Here is a 20461-nt window from a genome sequence, read left to right as displayed (position 1 = left end):
GGTTATGGAAAGTGTGTTCGTTTGATAAGTGCACACTTTCATCAGGTAACGCGTTGGTATCATTTTATAGCTCTCTTCCTATTCCTGGCATTCCCAATCCATTTAACTAATGAATCTGACAGACCAAAGTTGGACAAAAAGTCATTTTTCTATCTGTCTGTTGAAAAGACGCGCCCATTAAAAGTAATTTATGGGTTCATCTGTGTGCATAAGTCTCTTCTTGTTATGTATTTGATGAACTGAATGGTATTTAGGTGCTTATACCTGACACTGAACATAAGCCTACCTCAGAAAGAATCTTATCTTTTAAAATGTATAGCACAAACTTACCTTTGATCCCATGATCCACAGCATACTTATTGCATCTTGCGAGATATTGCTATAAAGACGTTTCTGAGTGTTTGGGTAGGACATTAATCTAATGGAATAAAATGCAGACATATAGGCAATGTCTTGTGATGGTCTCCACATTGCTCTTGAGTTACTAGTGTACACCACGATCACATCTCATCTTATGTTAAAGGGGCAATAAGTCATTTTCCAAACGATTCTTCACATTATGAAACAGCCATTATACAGTCAACCAGTTGCCTGGATCTTAAACTTAGCTGCCTCCATGTGAGGGGACTTACTCTATCAAGCATAAACATTTGATTCTTCATGTAATGTGAACTGCATTTTATAGAAAACAGATTTAAATAGCAATCACTTTCATAAATATTGTTTGGTAGTTTTTGATGGTAAAAGGACTTATTGAACCTTTAATATCAGGACAAAAGATTGTTCTTTATAGTTTTGAATCACTGGATGCCTGCAACTATTAATGCCAACAAGAATAATGCCAGACCATATCCAATATACAATGCTTAATTTTGGCATGTTGTACTAATAAAGCGATTATAATGTCTACATTTCAAATTGCAATTTACTTACTTTTTTCACTCAGTGCATATCATTCTAAAAGGCACTGTACATATACAGGTTTTCTACTAATTTACTTCCTCTGCTGTTTCATTGCTGATCTGAACAGAAGTACGACGTCAGACCAGGGTTGTGTGTGTTCAGTGTCGAGCTACTTGTCATGGTAACATGATAAGCACACTTTCTAAAACAACTATAAGCACACTACCCAAGATCTTTCTATTGGTTGTCTTGTTCCTGACCCAGTTGCCTACCCGCTAAGCGACTGGCATGCAAAAAGGATCAGGATGAAGTGATTTTAAGTGATTGTACAACTGGTACAGACTAAGACAGCTACCAGAGATTGGCCATTACATGGATTTCAAACATGTCTCTAATTACGTTTTGAGTATTTTGGAAATTGGAATGCAGTTAAAATAATATTTTCAATGTATTGTAACATTTACAAATTACAAATTACACATAAGCCTACATGAAATACATATTTTGGCATCTGTATTTTGTGATATATTTGTTGAAGATAAGTAATTTATTTTATTTCTATTTTATTTGTAATTTCCATCAAGACACAGTTTAGTCAGCATGTTTTAGTAGTAGGCTGCCTATGCTCTAATTCTAATTCTGCTACCCATCTCATGGATAGAGAGGAAATGTGTGCATGAAGCTTCTTTGCTCACAAGCATATGACAGAAGGCACTGCTACTTTTATATTACTGTGTCATCACTGAAGTTATACCAGATAGCTTAAAAAGGGTTCTATCAGAAGTAAACACATTATCTCAAAATGGTTATTATCATAATCATGTCATTACCTCTCGTAAATAGAAAGAACGTTTTTTTTGCCCTGAAACCCTTTTTGTAGCTTGCTGAAATGGCAACACAGAATGTGTGAAGAGGCCTGGGTGATAATTGTTTACATTGTTTATTTAAATGAGAGAATCTGCCTGCTATAGAAATCAGGAATTGACTAATTTCTACAGTTATGATGTATTCTCTGTTAAATTGCCTTATATCAGAATTGAGTTATACCATTTCAACTTGAAAATGTGATTATCCTCACTGAGAAACATCACAGATGTTACTACCCAGCCTCGGTTCTTTTACAATTAAATTCCACCCAATAATGGCATTCTAACATCACAATCATTGCAAGATTGTCATAATTACATAAGAGTAATTGACGTGGGCAGGCTGCACCATTCTGAACAAACAGCAGTGGGAGGTGTTAGCCATCTTGCACTTTGAATGAGATGGCCACGTATTACAGCTTTACTCCAAAGGCCACATGTGATAGTGAGAATGTGTATGTGCATGTGCTGTTTGTCCATGAATATCTTAACTGTAGTTGTTAAATAGGACTGCACATGTAACTAACATTAAATGGAAATATATGCCATGTTATATGTTAACCTTATGTAAAACCTTTATTTAAAATTTGTCCTAATAAAAAATTTTACAAGCAGTCAATCCTGAGCTACGTATGAGAAATTGTCAGTAATTTGTTGAACATTTAATCAATGTAAACCATGTTCTGTCTTAGTCACCCCACAAATCCCTACCAAACTGAAGACAGCCCAGGAGATCTATTTATGAATCAGGAAGAGCGAGGATGTGTCTCTCACAGTGTAGATTCTACAGGTCTCAAACTACTGGACAAAAATGGTGACATCAACATTTTCCCACAAGACTTCTTGTTCTTTTGTTTATCTATATTTATTCACACACACACACACACACACACACACACACACACACACACACACACACACACACACACACGCTATTAAGTGATGTCTGTGTATTTCTATGTTTGTATCAGTGTAAAACCATTAGTAGTTTACGGTTGGTATCGATACTAATGATATTAATGTTGCAATGTTTGTCAGGCACTTAACCACATTGGTCAAAACAGTAGCTACATTCTCCAACCAGCCAACACAACCTGTGAAACCTTAATACATACTGCAAAACAATAAATATTTTCTGCAAAACTCTCTACTTCATTCAAAACAATAAATACATGCTGCAAAACTGTATAAATCACTAAAACAGTAACACAGCAGTTCAACAGTAAACATGTACAAGCATTCATGAACCATTCATGGGCAAAACACTAACTGCATGTTTCAAAGATGCAGGTCATTAACTGTGTTCAGTTCTAAAGTGCTATGGACCCTTCTTACTACTGTAATCTACTGGACATCTACTGTAACCCAGCATGACTCACTACATTTACACACAGATGGTCCAATAAAGTGAAACAAGCATGAGAAAACACATCTTCATTGTACAGTTATTTTTACTGGACTTCATACTGCAATATGAGTGAATACTCAAGCACAAAATATCAAACAACCAAAAATACTGTAATATAATACAAATTACAGGACAAAGGTTTGCCATTTGCTTGACTCTGCCTTATCTTCCCTGATACTGGGTTGCGTATTCATCAACCTCATAAAAACATTTTCCCTTTCAGTGCAGTATGGGGAAAAATACACAGGCATCGCTGATCCAGCCCTGACAGTCTTATGATGTCACTGTCCTATCTGTCTCAGTCATAGCATCCAAAAGTGCCATGTGGTCATAGGGTCAGTGTTCATATACTTTCCATCTCCAGACAAAAAAGAATTCCTCAGTGAGATTGAGGATCAGGGAATGTGGATCAGGGAATGTGAAGGTATAAATTCATTGTGGATGAGTCCTGAACCCTTCCCTTATTGCAAATGTGTGATGAAATGTAACATTGTACCATATGTCTGCATAACATTGGCCACTGACCAGTAGTAGTTTGTTGATTGGTTTAAAATTAAATTTGCGGTCAGTGGTTAAGAAATCGCAAGTCATGCCCAATTTGAAGAAATATTTGCTTTGAGGAAATATTTGCTGTTTTCCTTATACGTATTTTGAAAATGATAACATGCACTGATGGCTTGGCTAATGTAGTTTAGCACCTGACAAAAAATATGCTTCTACCACAACACAAATAAAACGCACAGCTTTCCAGTGGGATTTACTGATGTTCTGGCGTCATCTTGTGGTTGGATTCGACACAACACCATATAAAGCAACATTTAGTACGGAAGCAACGTTTCTCACCCATGCATGTACAAATACCCAATGCTGATGGCCTATTTAATTATGCTCTGTTATGCTCTATCTTAATTTGTGACAACGATTGTAAAAATGGTCATATTAATTAACGTTTTAATAAGAAATACTCCAGTCCCCTGCACCATGTGTATGGTTTGCAAAGCAAAGCTGTGCTTTCCAACCCAAGATAAAGCTGATGTTTTTGGCATACTAATTTTAGCCTAATTATTAGATACTTTCTATATTCTATATGCTATATTGCATAGGGTACTCTGAAAACCTTAATTGGACTTAAACCAGAAGTCTGTTAACATTTGTGAAATAAGAACGTTTTAATTTCCTTGATCATAAAAAATAAATAAATAAATTCAAACCAGGCTGCGACAACATTACTGCTCTGGGCATGGGTCTTGTAATCCCACCACTGTAACGTGATCTTTGCAAATGTTGTTTTGGGTGTGCCGAAAAATCAAACCGTCAAATCGTCACGAACATTAGCCGATGAACCGCACGAGCCGCCGTAGCGTCACGCCCTCAATGATCGCTGGAAATATGGCGTCAGCGTATGCACGGGCGATCCCGAACTCTACAGACGGATAGCGAAAGTCCGGGCTCCAAAGAGCCACACTAAGGCTTTATTTGCAGATCGTAAACGTCGGGTCGACTGTTTTATTCGCCTTGACATGTCTGAACCCATGCACGAGTGATAAGACCTATCGTCGCATCGCCCGGTATGGAGCCCCCAGGACAGGGCAGGTAAGCGCGTGAGAAGTGGCCAGTATGTTTGTGATCAGAAACTACACAGCCGGGACCTCGAGCGTGCAAAATAGTGATCCGGGCTGGAACTCGCGAAAGGCAAGAGGCGGCGCCTGCGCGTCGTGGTAAAACCAGCTTCCTGCCACAAAGTGGACTGCGTGCAGTGCAACCAGTGCAACCCAAGCGAAATTCGCCTTAAAGTTCTAAACTTTTTCTGAGCCTTTTTTTTGGGGTGCAGTTTTAAGGACGTACGTGCAAAATCGTTCGCGTTCTGGGGAAAAGGTACGCGTGGATGGAAATGCTTGGCCTATGATAAAGGTAAAAATCTGCCGTGGTGCGTCTCGGTGCATAATCATTGTCAGGGGAAAGCTAGCTGGATTAGCTCGCGAGCTAGTCCGCCGTCCGTCTCTACAGTAGAACGTGCTCACTTTTTTCATTGTTATCAGTCTGTCTGTCTACGCAGAGCTGGCGCAGCAGACGCTTGAGTATGTTTACTGCCTCCGTGTTGCTGCTGAAAAAAATGTCATGTTGCATGCCGTCGTGTTGCATGCATTTTCGGCGTGCATGTCGTATCGTGCCGACTTCATTTTAAAACTCAAAGAAATAACTAGTTTAAGCCTTGGATACGTGGCGGTTTTAGCTTAAAAACCCATACTTTTTGGCAGTAGTGTTAAGCAAGAGTAGACCTTGAATTTGAAACTGCATGGGGTCCAAACCGGGGGGTGGGGGTGGGGGGTCCTGTGACTCAGACGCAAATCGCTCGGAATGGGTTCTGGAAATGTTGGATTTAGCATTCCGAGAATCCAGCTGGTGTCCACAGATCGGTTTGATCATTTGTGCTATGGATACAGCTACAACGCTGCACATTCGTCGTAATGCAATTATACATGTTCGATTAAACGACGCTGGAGCGATGCACAGGATTAAGATTTTCATGTGGCCTCTTTTCTTCGGACCTATTTAGCATTACTCATGATGTTTGGTATGCCTGTTTGGTATTACCCACTGTAACATATGTTGGCCTACATAAATGCCTGCACTGGTTTGCTGAAGAGTGCCAAATGCACGGGATTATTTCCATAATACTAAAACAGGACAAATCTCTTCTAAATAAGTCATTAGCTAATACTGAAGTAATGCAGTTGAGTGTCGCCCTGTACGTTCTGTTTATTTAAATGCAGTCGTGCGGGATGCTAGACCGATAAAGCAAGCTTTAAGGAATGTGTGCAGCAAATTCTTATATCAAATGTTCCAGCACGACGTCAAGTGCCCCGTCTCCTACCCCTTGACACCATGCACAACCTTAGACTTAGAACTACTCAGAAAATCGTGTTTTATTGCATCCTCTGAGACTCCCATTTGGAAAATTACAGACCTTGTTGTAATGTTGTGGTAGACTTTGGTAAAAGCATGCTTCGAATGTTGTAGTTCTTGAATTGTTACCAAGCTCTTACTGGTGATGTATCCTTTAGCGCCTTATTAAATGTTAATTGTGTACGCAATTCTAAAGCACCCCTCCTTGTTGCTGCAGAGGACGTTCTCGAAGGAGGTTCATCGCATTGTTTTTCAGCATCTTCGCACGCTTGTCCTTATTGCACATCACTCACAAATGCTGATCTTCCTAATGATTTGCACAGTGCTAACTGGCCCCTGTTAGAAGTGACATTGGTGTGAAGAATTCCTTCATTCCTGCAGTTGTAGGATAAGATGTGGATAAAAGAGAGGGTGGCCCTGATGCTCTCAAGGCTGCAGTGTCTGAAGGGCGTTAATGGGTATATCTGGCTTCGTGGTTTGCTTCGGAATGGTCCAGAACTAGCTCTGTTGCTCGTGAGGTGTAATGCACCCGAGTCCCTAGTTGCAACCTCCATGCATTTCTCATTAACACAGAACAGTTGCAGCTCTAGTCGTACGTGTGTTTGCGTTTGCATGTCCGTGCATTGCGCTCAGGGATAGACGGCTAAATAAAATAAGATCGGTAGGTTCTATGCACATGTGCTGAGGCATTGTTTGGTTACACATGAAATTGCTTTTTTTGTTGATTTGTTTTGTGGGTGTGAGTGCATGAGGGGTGGGACAGTGAACGTTTCTTAGACGGTTTCGGTGAACAAAACGATCAAACTTTGGCAGTGTTGTGAACATACTGAAAATGTTTAAAGTGCGCTTACATGCACTGAAATCTCCTCACATAAAAAATGCTCCCTTCTTTGAAAATCATACATCCTAGATGGTACATATTTGAAACCGTTAAGCATTCCTGGGGTTCAATAGCAGCACCTGTGGTTGATGGCCTAATTGAGACTTGCAGTGTTTTCCTGTTTCAGCTCATCCTTGATAAACGAAGTAGCATGCTGCAGAACGCCTGTACGATTCCTTGGAAAATGGGAAAGCCCTGTAATGTAATGCCACTTCCTTTTATTCTGTCTTCATCCTCTCGGTGGTGAAGCGATTGGAGGCGAACATTCCTCCCAATTTGTTGAACTCGGGGGTGGGGTGGGGGGGGTTTGGCTCTTTTAGGTTTTCCCCCGCGCCCACCCTGCTTGGCTCAGCGTCACACATTCCTGGCATTTCTACACTTGAATGTCACACGCACGCACACACTTGCACCATTCCTGCCTCGAGAGGTCATTGTGTGGGCACAGGAAATCATTTTGTACGAGTCTGTGACATGAAAGCACAGTGGTGGGAAAAGCAGAAAAGGAAGTCTGTTGCTTAAGTTAAAGGAAACCTGATCTCGGTTTCTTCAGCTCGCCCTTAGCATGGGCGCAGAGAGTGTACTGTTTGCTGTGGAAATCATGGCCGTGTCCCATCTCTCTATGACGACAACCCCTAGGACTGTATTACTGATTTGTTTCTTTGAGTTCTAGTGGTTGGATGGACCCAGTGGAAAGGGTAGGAGGGCTAGGCTCAAAGTGTCTATGAAAGCCAGTTACATATTCTTTTGTGCTGCTGACCCGATTTCAAGTAGCAGGGGCCGTAACTGTTCCAGGGCACACGTGAATCACCAGGTTTAGTGGCACCTTCGGTGTAGTTCTTTTGGAAGAGCAGGTAGAAAAGGTTGCTGCCAACCACACAAAGGTCATGGGTTCAGTTCCCAAGGAGCGCACATTCTGTCAGTGAGGAACGTACTTCGGCCTGCCATATGCTGAATCTGTAAATGTAAATGGTACAGTCTGAAAGTACCCTAAGCGTTATCCATCACAGACCATCATAATGGCCTGTCATGCAAGTTTTGTAGGCATTACATCATGCATTATACGTCAAGCAGTTTGTGGATGTGAATGCCAGGTTTCATAAAATATGTTGCTTACGCCTCCTGTAGCTCGGTTAAATGGTGACAGACTTGCAGTTGTGGCAATACCGACAGGTCTGAGTGCATTAACTGGGTAAATATAAATAAGCAAATGCATTACGAAATTAAACGCACAACTGCTGACTCATGTGATGCTATTCGGTGCTGGATCACTTACTGCACTCAGAAAAGGTCATTGAAGGTGGTGGCGCTGTGCTCAATTCAAGTTGTCGCCAACAAGGTTTTACTTGCATATATTATTGTTATTTGTGTTCGGAATAGGTTTTATTTGTGAAATTTGAAACTGCTCTTTTAAAGTGCCATTTTCAGGAGCTTTTGCATTATGACTGGTTGGTAGTTCGTCCTCACAGACACCAAAATTGCCTGGAAGTCGTTGAGAAGCCGTTTGAGTACCAACACAACCACAAAGTGTGTCTTGAGGCCTGCTGTTGGTATCACACAGGAGGTGTAATAAGTGTGTTTAATCCCATTTTAGCAGAGCATTCTACATTTAGATGATACTGTACAAACTTGCAGTTTCATGAGATCGTTCTCTGTTTTTCCCTGTGAATATGGACATTGAAATTCTATAAATATTTTTGAGGAATGTAGTTTGTAACCTGGTGCTATCCTGTGAAGTAGGTAATTGGATGTAGTCGACATTTTATGACTTAAACACACACCACCCTGCACATTACCGCTGTGTTATTAAAATGGCTAGATTCTCTCGTTGACCCTTTGCTGCCTGTATAGCATACCTAGTCTGGAATGGCCATAGATCGTTGGAAGGCAGGGAAGCATCAGTAGGCATTTGGACATTATTCCTGGATAAATGGATCCCTGACACTTTAAGGCCAGTTTAAGTCCAGTTGGCAGATCGCTTAAGAATGAGTTACGAATTTAGCGCAGCAGGCAAGGTTTATCAGAATCGGCCATTATGGAGGGAGGGCTTCCTTAACTGTACTAATTGCTAGTTGCTGGATGGCTGTGTTCCTTGGGTCTCTTGAGGGTGTCTGGATAGTGCAGTTTTTGGCCATATTGTCTGCCTTCAAGTCACATTAGCCCACAGCTGGTTGCACTGCATTTCCTGACTGACCTTCTGTACAGAAGGTCTCTGAAAACAGTATGGGAAGCCATCTGATTGTGGTTCCCATGGGTGTTGCCTGTTGGAAAAGTGTGTGTGTGTGTCGGTGGTAGGAAATACAACCCTTCAGTCTCATACTATTTTTGCTGCTTTTGAGTCATAGCTAATACATTTATGGCATTTAGCTGACGCTCTTATCCAAAGCGACTTGCAACTATGACTGAGTACAACTTGAGCAATTGAGTTTTAAGGGCCTTCCTCAGAGGCCCAACAGTGGCAACTTGGCAGTGGTGGGGCTTGAACCAGCAACCTTCTGATTACAAGTCAAGTACCTTAACCACCGAGTTACCACAACCACTAATAGCAAACAACATCTTTGAAATTTAGTTTATTACCGTGTAGATAAGAAACATTCGGTAACAGTTTCTTTAGAAGTTCAGGTTCTCTTTTCCTCAGAATTTTCTCAGAAGCTGCAGTTTTCATGAACAGAACGCCAGGCACGATATGCTAGTCTGTTGCCTTTGTGTCTTGCATTTGCAATAAGTACAATATCAATCAGAACATTAGGAGTATGTGACCTTGCTTTGATGCTGCGTGTCCTCTCACCTGTTTGGACTGGGGAAATAAAGCCAAATACAGTAGATGTGGAGTTGATTTGTGCACATTGACTTGTTGGAAACGGGAGCGGTTTTCTGCACAGTAGCACGGAGTGACTTCTGCGCAAGTGCACATAAGTGTTTGAATGAGTTCAGTAAAGACTCCCCCGGTGTTAGCCTGCATAAGACCCATTGTGAGCGACTGCACTCCCCTGCCAGCTGTGTAGCGCTTGGAGGGGGCACACGTGCCGTCCATTCACAATGCAGCGGGGCGGCCTGCGACAATGGGGTCAGGGGTCGAAGGTCAGCCTGGTGGGGCCACATCTGACCCCGCGCTGTTTGCTGCCACTGCTCAGAGGCTGTGGCATTCTTCTGCTGTAGAGCAATTCATGACGACGACGCACCATCTGGAGCAGTAAATTAGCGCCCGACCCACGGCAGTCGGCGAGCATGCAGTGCTGAGGCGGCCTCTCGCCTCGTTGTGCCCTCATGCCCATGCAGCATTGGGTGCAGGAGCGTCATGGCAACCAAACAAATAGCAAGGGCTCCGACAACGTCACGACTTCCTGTATCATTCCTGAAGTATTCAGTCATTGTTTGACTCTGCCCCAGACTGCACCTTAAAACAAAAACCTGCCCAGAGACACATGTAGCACCCACTCAGTTTCTCTCGCGTGTTTGCCGGAAGGGGCAAATTCATTTTCATGGAAGCATTATCGTGCACAGATATGAAAACAAATACTTGTGTTCAGATGCACGAGTCTTAGACGGAGGCATGAGGCACCTGATTCTTTGCGTTGCATTCTTTCAGGGATGGAACCATGCGCAAGCGCTATGGGTCCATAGAGGACGTTACTGTCATGCTCCTTGGCTCTAATGCTGCATATTTCCCCGCGGCGTTAATGGGGCAGAAAAGTGTAGGCGTCCCTCCCAGCAGTGAGTCAAATCTAGGCCATATGCTTATTGGCGAGGACCGGTTGCCGGGATCCGGAATGTTCCGGCACGAGGGCCACAATGCTCGGCGGCAGGTGTCTGTTCCACTGTGTAGGCTCTAGGGTGGGGGATTGGTGCCAAGGGGGGCACCTCCCTGGGGAGTATGTGTATGCAGTATGCGCGTGTGTGTCTTTTGTGAAGGGCAGATGGGCTGTGGGGTTTTTTTGTCTGAGAGCTTTGTGAGGTGAATCACAGATTAGGTCTCCACTCCGTGATCGGCAACTCGCGCTCAATCCACTGACTGTCGGCGACCAAATGGCAGGTTCCTTCCTCACAGGGGTGGGATGCGATTATGTCATAATGTGAAATTGCACATGTTTTGTGGGTAGAGTCAGTGCTTTTAGACCACTAACAAGTAGAGTTTCAGAGATTTGCACAATTGAGTTATAGCATGACCAGCAAGGCACAGTCAAATTAAAACTGCACAGTAACGTGTAGGTGGTTTAATGCTATCCCAGTATGTGTTTATCAGTTTTGTTTTTGTTATTTATTACATAACCTTTTGTTAACATTTATTTAAAACAAAATTCGGTGGTTATTGCTGGTGAATGGTGTGAATTCCACGTTGCAGTAGGGTCCGTGCATTATTAAACAGGGGTTTTCCCCAGCTCGAACTCAGGAAAGTTTATAACGTGCATAGATATCCTCCTTAGTCTGCACTGAGCCGGCATCTCTTTTACGTGTGACATTTGCCACAGCAGTGTGAATTGTGTAATGGAAAAGTCAGTTGCCTCACGACATCTTCCAACTGAAAATGTTGCCGATCTTTAAGACCCATTCAGCCTGTTTTCTGAACATCACATAGGACAGGCACTGCTGGGCCTGATGATGACTCAGCATGGCTTATGAGAGCAGAGAATGACCTCCTGCTCTGATACTGTTGAACCTCACCTTCATCTCAACCTTAGTGCTGCTTTTGATACCAGGAAGCAGAATGTGCTTCTGTCCTGGCTCTCTCGATTTGACAACGCACTACATAACCCTTTCTTGGCTCGCGTCATACCTAGAGCATGGCGATACAACGATGGTGCATCATTATCACGATAAATTGCACGAAAATACGCTTTCGTAGACGTGTCGTAGGTCGTTCTTTTGGGGCACGTTTTGTTTATCCGTTCCCAGACCTTCCGCTGTGATTTTGCTGTTACACCGAGTACATTTGGATTTATGTAGCACTAAGAATATCTGCACTGCTTCACCTTCAAACCTGATGGCATGCGCTTTCAATTTTAATAGCTGGATGAATGATGGTTCTCTCAAACGGATGCTTTTTGCCCTGGGCTCTTTGATTTCTTAGTGATTTGAACTTTAATTATTCTTAAGCTCTCACAAGTTGTTTGAAATCTCGGCGTATTGTTCGACCTCTTTGCGCAGTGTGCAAAGCTCACATCAGTTCACTTATTGAACCTGCTTTCTTTCATCTACATGCATGGCCATCGCCCCCAGACTCCAGGGTATATGTCACTGTGTCTCCTGTTCCCTTTTAAATGTAAGCGTAACCCCCCCGGTGATATTCTATTCTCTCTCACAGGGTCTGCACTGTCTCTCTCTCTCTCTGTGTGTGTGTGTGTGTGTGTGTGTGTGTGTGTGTGTGTGTGTGCGTGTGTGTGTGCGCGCGTGTGTGTGTGTGCGCGCGCGTGTGTGTGTGCGCGCGCGTGTGTGTGTGCGCGCGCGTGTGTGTGTGCGCGCGCGTGTGTGTGCGCGCGCGTGTGTGTGTGCGCGTGTGTGTGTGCGCGCGCGTGTGTGTGTGCGCGCGCGTGTGCGTGTGCGCGCGCGTGTGTGTGCGTGCGTGTTTTTCTGTCATTGCTTCTTGTGACGTTTGATGAACTGACGGACCTAATGCTGACCAGAGTTCACTTGTCATCCTCTTCTGCGCTGTGTTTTTAAAAGAAATTTCACGATAATTTGTATCACGTGAAAATGACCTTCACAAATTTGCAGAATTGTTGTCATTTTTTAAAACGACCTACCATGAGCATCATTACTGATCATAGCAGTAGCTAATGAGTGCCTTGTGTGGGTTTTGAGGGATTGCAGCATTTTCACGATCTGACGAATGTAAACAGAAATGCAGGTCATGTTTCTTTGTGGTCTTGTGTGCCCAGTTGACTTTTAGTCTCTTTCTGGGTGTGTTGCGCTGAATACCATCACCACACCAGCACGATGACGTTACTGTTATGGGTCAGAACTTTTTTCCATACACCCAACTTGATAAAATTATTGTTATTTGCTTGTTAATGTGTTTTCATCATTTATTTGAGTGGTCTGTTGTGGTTTGCCAACTGTTTGCACTTATTTCATGTTGAAGATGTTGCTTGAAAAAGGAAAGTTCCATTTAGCCCATTTGCAGATGTTTTGTTTTACGAGGTAAAGTGTAATGTCTTTGTCAGTTTAATGACACTAGAAGCTTCTCGTTCACCCCACCTGCCTCTTTCTCCTGTTCGGTAGGCCCACGGACCCACCGAACGATGCGTCCCGGCAGAGCTCTGAGTTGGAAGAGTTTTGGGACGAGATCAGCCAATCAGAGGAGTCCTTCTACGGCACCTCCCCTCCCTGCACCCCCCGCCAGATGAAGCGCATGTCTGGCAAGCACCAGCGCGGCAGCCTGAGCAGGGCTGCGGTCCGCTCCCCCAACAAGGGTGAGATTCCCCGCCGGGTGTTCCGGACCTGGGAGGCTCTGGGAGCATGCCCTTCCTGGCCCGCAACCATCGGTCTAGTGCACGTTAAAAGTGAAAAATTCCAAAACTGCTTCCAGTTTCATTTTGTGATTTTAAGCAGTCTGATCATGTAAGCACATGCAGTGTCTTAAATATCGAGTAGCAAAATGAAGCCTGTGCAGGAGAAGATTAAACACAAAAGCAAAAGATCTTACAAATGTGCCTGCCACCCTGTACTCGAAACCTAAAAAACTAGAATTTCAAGCTTCTTGATCATTTAATGGCAGGTTAGCCATAGGCCCCCTTTAGGGGGCTTGCTATTAAAATGCAACTGGATTATCACTAGGATGCAAATACATTGATGATACATGTGAGCTGCCAGCCAGCTATTTATAGCGAGACATAATAAAATTTAGTCATCGGCCTAATTTCCTAAGCTAGCACTTTCACCCTATCTTAGGAAATGAACACCACAACACCAATCAAAAGCTTGGCTAATTTGATGCTAGAAGTAATGTCAGTTTTGGCGCAATGTAGCGAGTTTCACGAATGTAACTACAACTTCAGATGTCTGCTGTAATAGCACTGAAAGATCTGGCGACATAAGGCTAAGACATTCCTCCAGTGAAATGCAAAACGCGCGGGAGAAACTGAACTGCGGTATGACCCGTTATACGTTTAATAATAAGTTAATGAGAAGCACCGTGCCTTTATTCCTCAGCCGAGCATAGTCAGCCGAGCATAGTTATTTTCTGCCTTAAAGTTTGGAGTAATGGGCAGCGTTGAATAAGCGAGGTCTTCAGGTTGCCCTCACGATGTCCCTGAAAGAGCTGTAAGATGTAGTGTAGCTCAGATCTGTGTAACAGGTTTCATGAGTTGTTTTAGAAATAAATCCAGCCACGTGTTTAAAATACTCTTGTTGATGAAGACAGCATTTCTAGGGGTCATGGAAGAGTGAAAGGATCCATACCCCCGCGCCCTCAAAAACCTGCAGTTTTCTGCAGACAAAAATCGTTCATACCTAGAACATTTCTACAAGTGGGTATGTTCAGGAATGTTGGTACTGAGCTCAAAGATCAAATCAACTAAATTCAACTCGGTTATCACTTATGGATTAGTTAGTGATGACTGGTCAGTTCAAACCAGTGTTACTGTCAGTTCAAACCAGTGTTACAGTGTTACAAACAATACATTTTACAGGGGCTCTTATTCCAGCGCCAAACGCCACTGTCCGACGCATTCCTCGCTGTTCAAGGCAATGCACTAGCGTTGTTGGTGCTTAACAAGAGCTGAATGCTGGTACTGAAGAGCACAGCTGGGATGTTTCAGCTGAAACACAAACAGGGACCCTGTCACACACTGCAGTTGACGCTGTAAAACGATCCAGGAGAGATGTTGGCTTATTGCTCATTAAGGCGCCGTAAAATGAGATTTGGCCCCGCGAAACGTCCCGTCGCCTTTTCTCTGTATTGATTGGGCTTAATGCAGGGAAGCCGCAGCAAAGATGACTTGCCAGCGAACGAGTCTGCCCGTTAGGCGGACAAACGGTTTAGTGTCATGTTGAAGGCATGTTCTGCATGAACCTTTTTGTGAATGTATTGTGAAGCTTTCTTTGTAAGCAGTGGGTAATGAAGCGGTCAGTTGTATCTTGCTTGGCATATTTGGGATTCGGGTATATTATCTTGATTTTGCTCCAGGTTCATCGACATTAACCGTGATGCTTTCGTCCGCAGAGAAGAACCTTTCCAGTGCCTCCTCCCAAAGAGAGCGCGAAGGAGCCAAGCCATCGGAACCCAGCGAGGAGGTCACCTACAGGCAAGGCAAGAAGCAGCGCTCCAACCTGCGCTCCAACGAGCGGGACAAGAAGAAGATCTTTGAGGGCTCGTTCGTTCTTGACCCGGTCTCCAAGTCTGGCGCTTTTAGCGCCCTCAGCATGGACCCCAGGAAACCCTACCTTAGCCTGGGCTGCAGTTTCAGCAAGCTGCCTGTTAGCATGCCGCACCAGCTGCCCCGCACGCACCGACAGACCTCACGCACCGACTGCCCGGCTGACCGGCTCAAGTTCTTCGAGACTCTGCGGCTGCTCCTCAAGCTCACCTCTATGTCGTCGAAGAAGAAGGAGAGGGAGCAGCGTGGCCTGGAGAACACGGCCTGCATGGGCCAGAACAACGAGGTGATCTGGCTGGAGCTACAAGCGTGGCATGCCCGCCGCACCATCACTGACCAGGACCTGTTCCTATACACGGCCCGTCAGGCCATCCCCGAAATCATCAGCAAGGTGCTGCACTTCCGGGTGGATTACGGCAGCCTGCCAGCTGCCAGTACCTTCTCCGCTCCGGCATCGGACGAGTCCTGCCCGGGCGGGGCTGGCTGCGACGCCTGCCCCGGCTCCTGGGTGAAGGCGGAGACGGAGGCGGACCATTCTGACCTGCTGGGCTCGGGCGCAGCCTGCAGGGAACACCTGCAGAGGCAGCGGCTTGCCTTCGAGCAGGTGAAGGGAGTGATGGGACTGCTGGAGTCTGTGGAGGCGCTGTACCCCTCGCTGCAGGCCCTGCAGAAGGACTACGAGAAATATGCGGCACGGGACTTCCAGGGCAGGGTGCAGGCACTCTGCCTGTGGCTCAACATCACGCAGGACCTGAACCAGAAGCTGCGTGTCATGGGCACCGTGCTGGGCCTGCGGGACCTGTCCCGCATCGGCTGGCCCGTCTTCGAGATCCCTTCGCCCCGCTGCTCGCACGGCAACGATGCCGATGACGAATTGCGGGCCGAGGGTGGCGAGAACGGCCCCGCTGCCACGCTCGCGGACGACAGCGATGCTGAGGAGGGTGGAACCGGAACCGGAACCGGAGTGGAGAGCCTGGTGCCCAAGTTTGCCCGGCTGCTGTCGGAGGAGTTTGCACCGGCCCGCATGGGCAAGAGCCAGTACTGTCCGACAGCCATCTACAGGCCTTTTGTGGACAAGGCACTGAAGCAGATGGGTCTGCGCAAACTGATCCTTCGATTGCACAAACTGATGGACCGCTCACTGCAGAGGTCCAGGACCGCTCTGCTGAGCCACACGCCCACTCAAGAGGTGAGGGTCCTGCCCTGGGGCACTTTAGCGCTGCCCTGTGGGCGGAGAAGGATTTTTTACAGCTAACTGTACAATTATGGTCCTGCTAAATTCACGAGGGAAATTGATTAAATTCACAAACCAGGCTTCTCAAAAACAGCTCATTTTATGTATTTGACACATTTTATTAAATAATGTTTGACTAGCTAGCTACGTAGCTAGGATAGTAGCATGTATCAGCTAATTAAAATCTGATATTTCATGGGAAAGGGCTGATTTTATGGTCTGATGTGATTTTCATAGCCATGAATTTGGCAGGGCCTTGTGTTTTAATGCATTATCACACACTATTTCCTAATTGTTTCATAGAAAAGGATGAGAGACATTTTTTTTGTAATTTTGGAGATATACTAATAAGATTGCAGCTTTTCATGCTTACCAGCACAAATGTGCATTGTAAGTGAGCGTGCGTATTTACCAGAGAGAGAGAAATGGTTTATGGCCGAGGTAATTTTAATTAGCAGTTGTCAGTGTGTAGATTTATTTATTTTTTCTTTCAGACCTCTTTTTATGGTAGTCAATACACCCTACAAACTTCATACACATTACTCTGTTTTATTGTGATGCATGGAATTTATTAAGTAACACTTTTTAAACAAAATTAATTACCCTGTTCATCTTGCTAGGCCCATTTCATACTTTTGGGATTTTGTAAATATTGCATATATCGGCACCAAACAGCAGGGCTTAGTCACTCATTGGTTATGTTGCTGCAGTAGTCCTGGTGATTGCACATGTTCCACCGAAGTTGAGAAGTGTTATTTTACATATGGTTTACCAATAAATGCATTTTAGTAAAAAAAGACAACCATCAACCACTAGAACTGAAACATGATCACTCGTCTTCTAAAGTCCAGTGCAGGTGTTTAATTCCCCATTCCAAAGCAAAAGACACAAGTAGTTCCCAATATTACATGGCAGCTTGTAGCAAATGTTCTCACCCATCATCAGTAAATCTCTCTTTTTTGCAAACAGAAAATCATGGGGTAGTCATCACACTTTTAGATTTGCTCATTATTGCTGCAGTGCATATGGAAGAAGGGTGGAGGGGTTGAAAGAAAATGCTTGCACAAAATTCCGGCTACAGACCACTAATGAGCAGGCAGAGGGCGGCGAGGAAGAACACCCTTAGGCGGTATGAGCAGTACACCTTGGGATGGAGAAATGCCAACCTTTGCGCAGTTGAGACGAATTGCAACCTTGCGTTGCGTATTGTACGTGACAGGGTAAATTTGGTGTGGGTTTTCATTGAGAAGGGTGAACTGGCGTCAAGGGCTCCGATGTCATGTTCATGTTTTTACTGATATTGCTATTGGTAGTCGCGTTGAATTTATTGGCGATGTACCGATATCTCACTTTTTTTTGTTAGGTTTTTGCCAATCGTTTTTATTCCCCTCAAGTCAGATTTTTTCTTCAGTTACTCTTAACTGGTTTGCTGTGGTATTTAGGAGACATTATGCATGTGATCATGCTTTATGTCTCAATTTTGTTTGTATTTCGCAGTTGTCAGAGGTTCCAGACTGCTCAATGCTATACAGTGATTACCTGCCTGAACTCTCCCGCCACCTGGCTGGACTGGTGGAAGAGGAGGCGGGCTCTGGGCGGGTATCGTGGGCGGAGCTACAGGACATGGACCTGCCCTCGTTTCGTCCTGCTTTCTTGGTGCTCTGCCGTGTGCTGCTAAACGTCATTCACGAGTGCCTCAAACTACGCCTGGAGCAAAGACCTGCTGGAAAACCCTCACTGCTCAGCATCAAGCAGGTGCTTATTATGGCTATATTTTATTTATACACACACACACACATGTATTGTGATCAGTTGCCCCAGCCCTGCTCTGTGGATCTGCCCACAGGGTGTAATTCCAGCCCCAGTTTAACACGCCCGATTCCGATCTTCAGATGGTCTAATGCAGCTATAAAATGTTAATCTTTAAAAGTGGTGCGAGCCCAAAATAATTCTGTGCCTGAAAATTTGGAGGGTGCTACAGCGTAATGCTGAAACCTCAGCTTATTTTTGCTCTTTCCTTTGAAAGAGGGTGCAGAAACAATGGAATTCTTTTACTTCGCCAATCTGTCGTCCACGGCCACAGTCATCCTTCAGCCACACCCACCCCCATTTATTGAATTCTAGGCCCATTTCTGTTTGCCAGTTCCTCCCTCTTTGGCCTCAGTCAGCATCGGTTCCCTGCTGATTCTGTCTGTGTGTGTGTGTTGGCCAGCAGAGACCCTCAGTCATATGGTAGCTAGTAGCTGACCCAAAAGCTCGCAAGTCATTCCCAATGCATAGCTGAGCACCATAGGTTAAAATGAGTACAAATGAAATACCCATGATGTGTGGCAGATTTGTTTTATTACTTGCTTTTATTAAATGCTTTATTATTTTCAAATTCATACTGTCGTGTTCATGCTATCAATTTTAAGATGCAGTTCCCACAAAAACTTGAGTATGGATATTTAAAAATCAGCATTAAATCTTTAAAACTAAAGCTGTGAAAATAGGGTTGTATTGACTTTATACCTTACAAACAGCTGTTGGCTTTTATTACATGTACTTTGCTTTTATTGCATATAGTTCCAGTAAGTGTGTGTGATATAACTGTTAGTCAAAACCTGAAGGCTTACGATCATGTGTTTATGGGACAGGGAGGGATTGCAGAAGAGATGCCCAGAAATTCTTAAAGCTGTCAGTATGTTTGCGCTGTATGTATGTGTAGCTGATGCGGAAATCGTAATTTTATTTACATAAATAAAACTCTGTCATTAGGTTAGCAAAGGATCCAGAACATGTCAGTAAACGAGGACAGCGTGATGATGCAACCAGCATTACACCTTGTTCCAAAGATCACAAGTTGTAACGTTAAACAAATATATAACGAAGACTCAAATTAGTGGATACTCTTGCATTTATTTATAGTTGTCAATTGCTCATACTTTCTTTTAAGGGTTGAAGTAACATGATGCAGCGCAACAAATGAAAATGTTCCAGAAGCCACCTGCCATGACACTTCCTTGTTGAAAAAGTACATAAGTACTCAGTGTATAGCAAGTCCATAACATCGATTTTGGAGTAGTTTTTGGATTTTGTTTTATTTGTTTTTAAAGGAATCAAAAATTTTGAACTCCTGGAATGCGATTAGTTTACTCATTTACTTCCTGGAAAATGTAATCTTATTACTCATTACTTATACTTGGTTGTTATCTAATTTCCATAAAATTTCCAAGTGGATAATGGAGAGCCAATAGTCCGTTCAGTACTTTACAAAGACGAACATAAATGATTACAGTCAATGTCATGTAAAAGCCGTTTCGGTTTAACCACAAGTTTTGTCACATGCTATCTGATTAGATGGCTTAGCAGGCTGCTTATCGAGTTTCTAACAGTAGAATGTCATTTTGGATGCGCACATGGGTTCATGTTGCCAGGAACAGTACTTGTAGAGATGTTCATAATTTTGAACGGTCATGTTTAGTACTCGCATGGTGTCATGGACATCGACAGACACTGGGTATCTTCACTGCGTGGTATGCAGGGTGGTCGGTTTTAGTTCTTGCTTGTCATGTGTACATCTTTTCAGTCTTGCCTTCTGTAAGAAAATGTATGTTTTGCTGTGGTTTAAGGTAGCATGTAAACGACTGAATCGGCCACTCAAAACATGCCACCTTGGGTGCTTTTGCAGTACATTTTAGATTTTGTCCTACAGCTAGGTGAAGCCCTATTCAGTGAGCTTTAAAACATTTCATTTGGTCTGGATGGCTACATGCCACAACTTTAGAATTCACTCTGGCATTGCTATCTATAATTATGGCACAAATTGTAAAAAAAAAAAAAAAGTCAGCCGGTTCCTCTGGATGCATGCCCATAACACACAATAGGTGATATAGATGGTGTGTGTGTGCATGCGCTTTGTTTTAATAAAACTTGTCTTATCCATCCAGAAGACTCATCACCGAATTCATA

The 20461-nt window shown here is 43.9% G+C and overlaps 1 protein-coding gene across 5 annotated transcripts in view; it reads left to right on the top strand.

Moving 5' to 3' along the window:
- Window positions 1-4533: 4533 nt before the first annotated feature.
- The window catches only part of map3k4 (mitogen-activated protein kinase kinase kinase 4), a 33794-nt gene continuing 17866 nt past the window's right edge, over window positions 4534-20461 (top strand). For 2 of the 5 annotated variants that reach the window (XM_035530391.1, XM_035530390.1), the window contains exons 1-4: window positions 4535-4770; window positions 13181-13371; window positions 15123-16465; window positions 18008-18265. In XM_035530391.1, coding sequence (XP_035386284.1) covers window positions 4748-4770; window positions 13181-13371; window positions 15123-16465; window positions 18008-18265 — 1815 coding nt within the window. In that variant the 5' untranslated portion in view covers window positions 4535-4747. Of the gene's footprint in view, window positions 4771-4899; window positions 5089-13180; window positions 13372-15122; window positions 16466-18007; window positions 18266-20461 lie in introns of those variants that run through there. The other 3 variants (XM_035530389.1, XM_035530393.1, XM_035530392.1) reach the window with 3 other exon arrangements.

The sequence above is a fragment of the Electrophorus electricus genome, chromosome 9 (assembly GCF_013358815.1).
Source record: "Electrophorus electricus isolate fEleEle1 chromosome 9, fEleEle1.pri, whole genome shotgun sequence".
In the NCBI taxonomy this organism is placed as follows: Eukaryota; Metazoa; Chordata; class Actinopteri; order Gymnotiformes; family Gymnotidae; genus Electrophorus; species Electrophorus electricus.
Note: the sequence above shows the minus strand (reverse complement) of the source record. Positions and strands in the feature narration are given on the sequence as shown.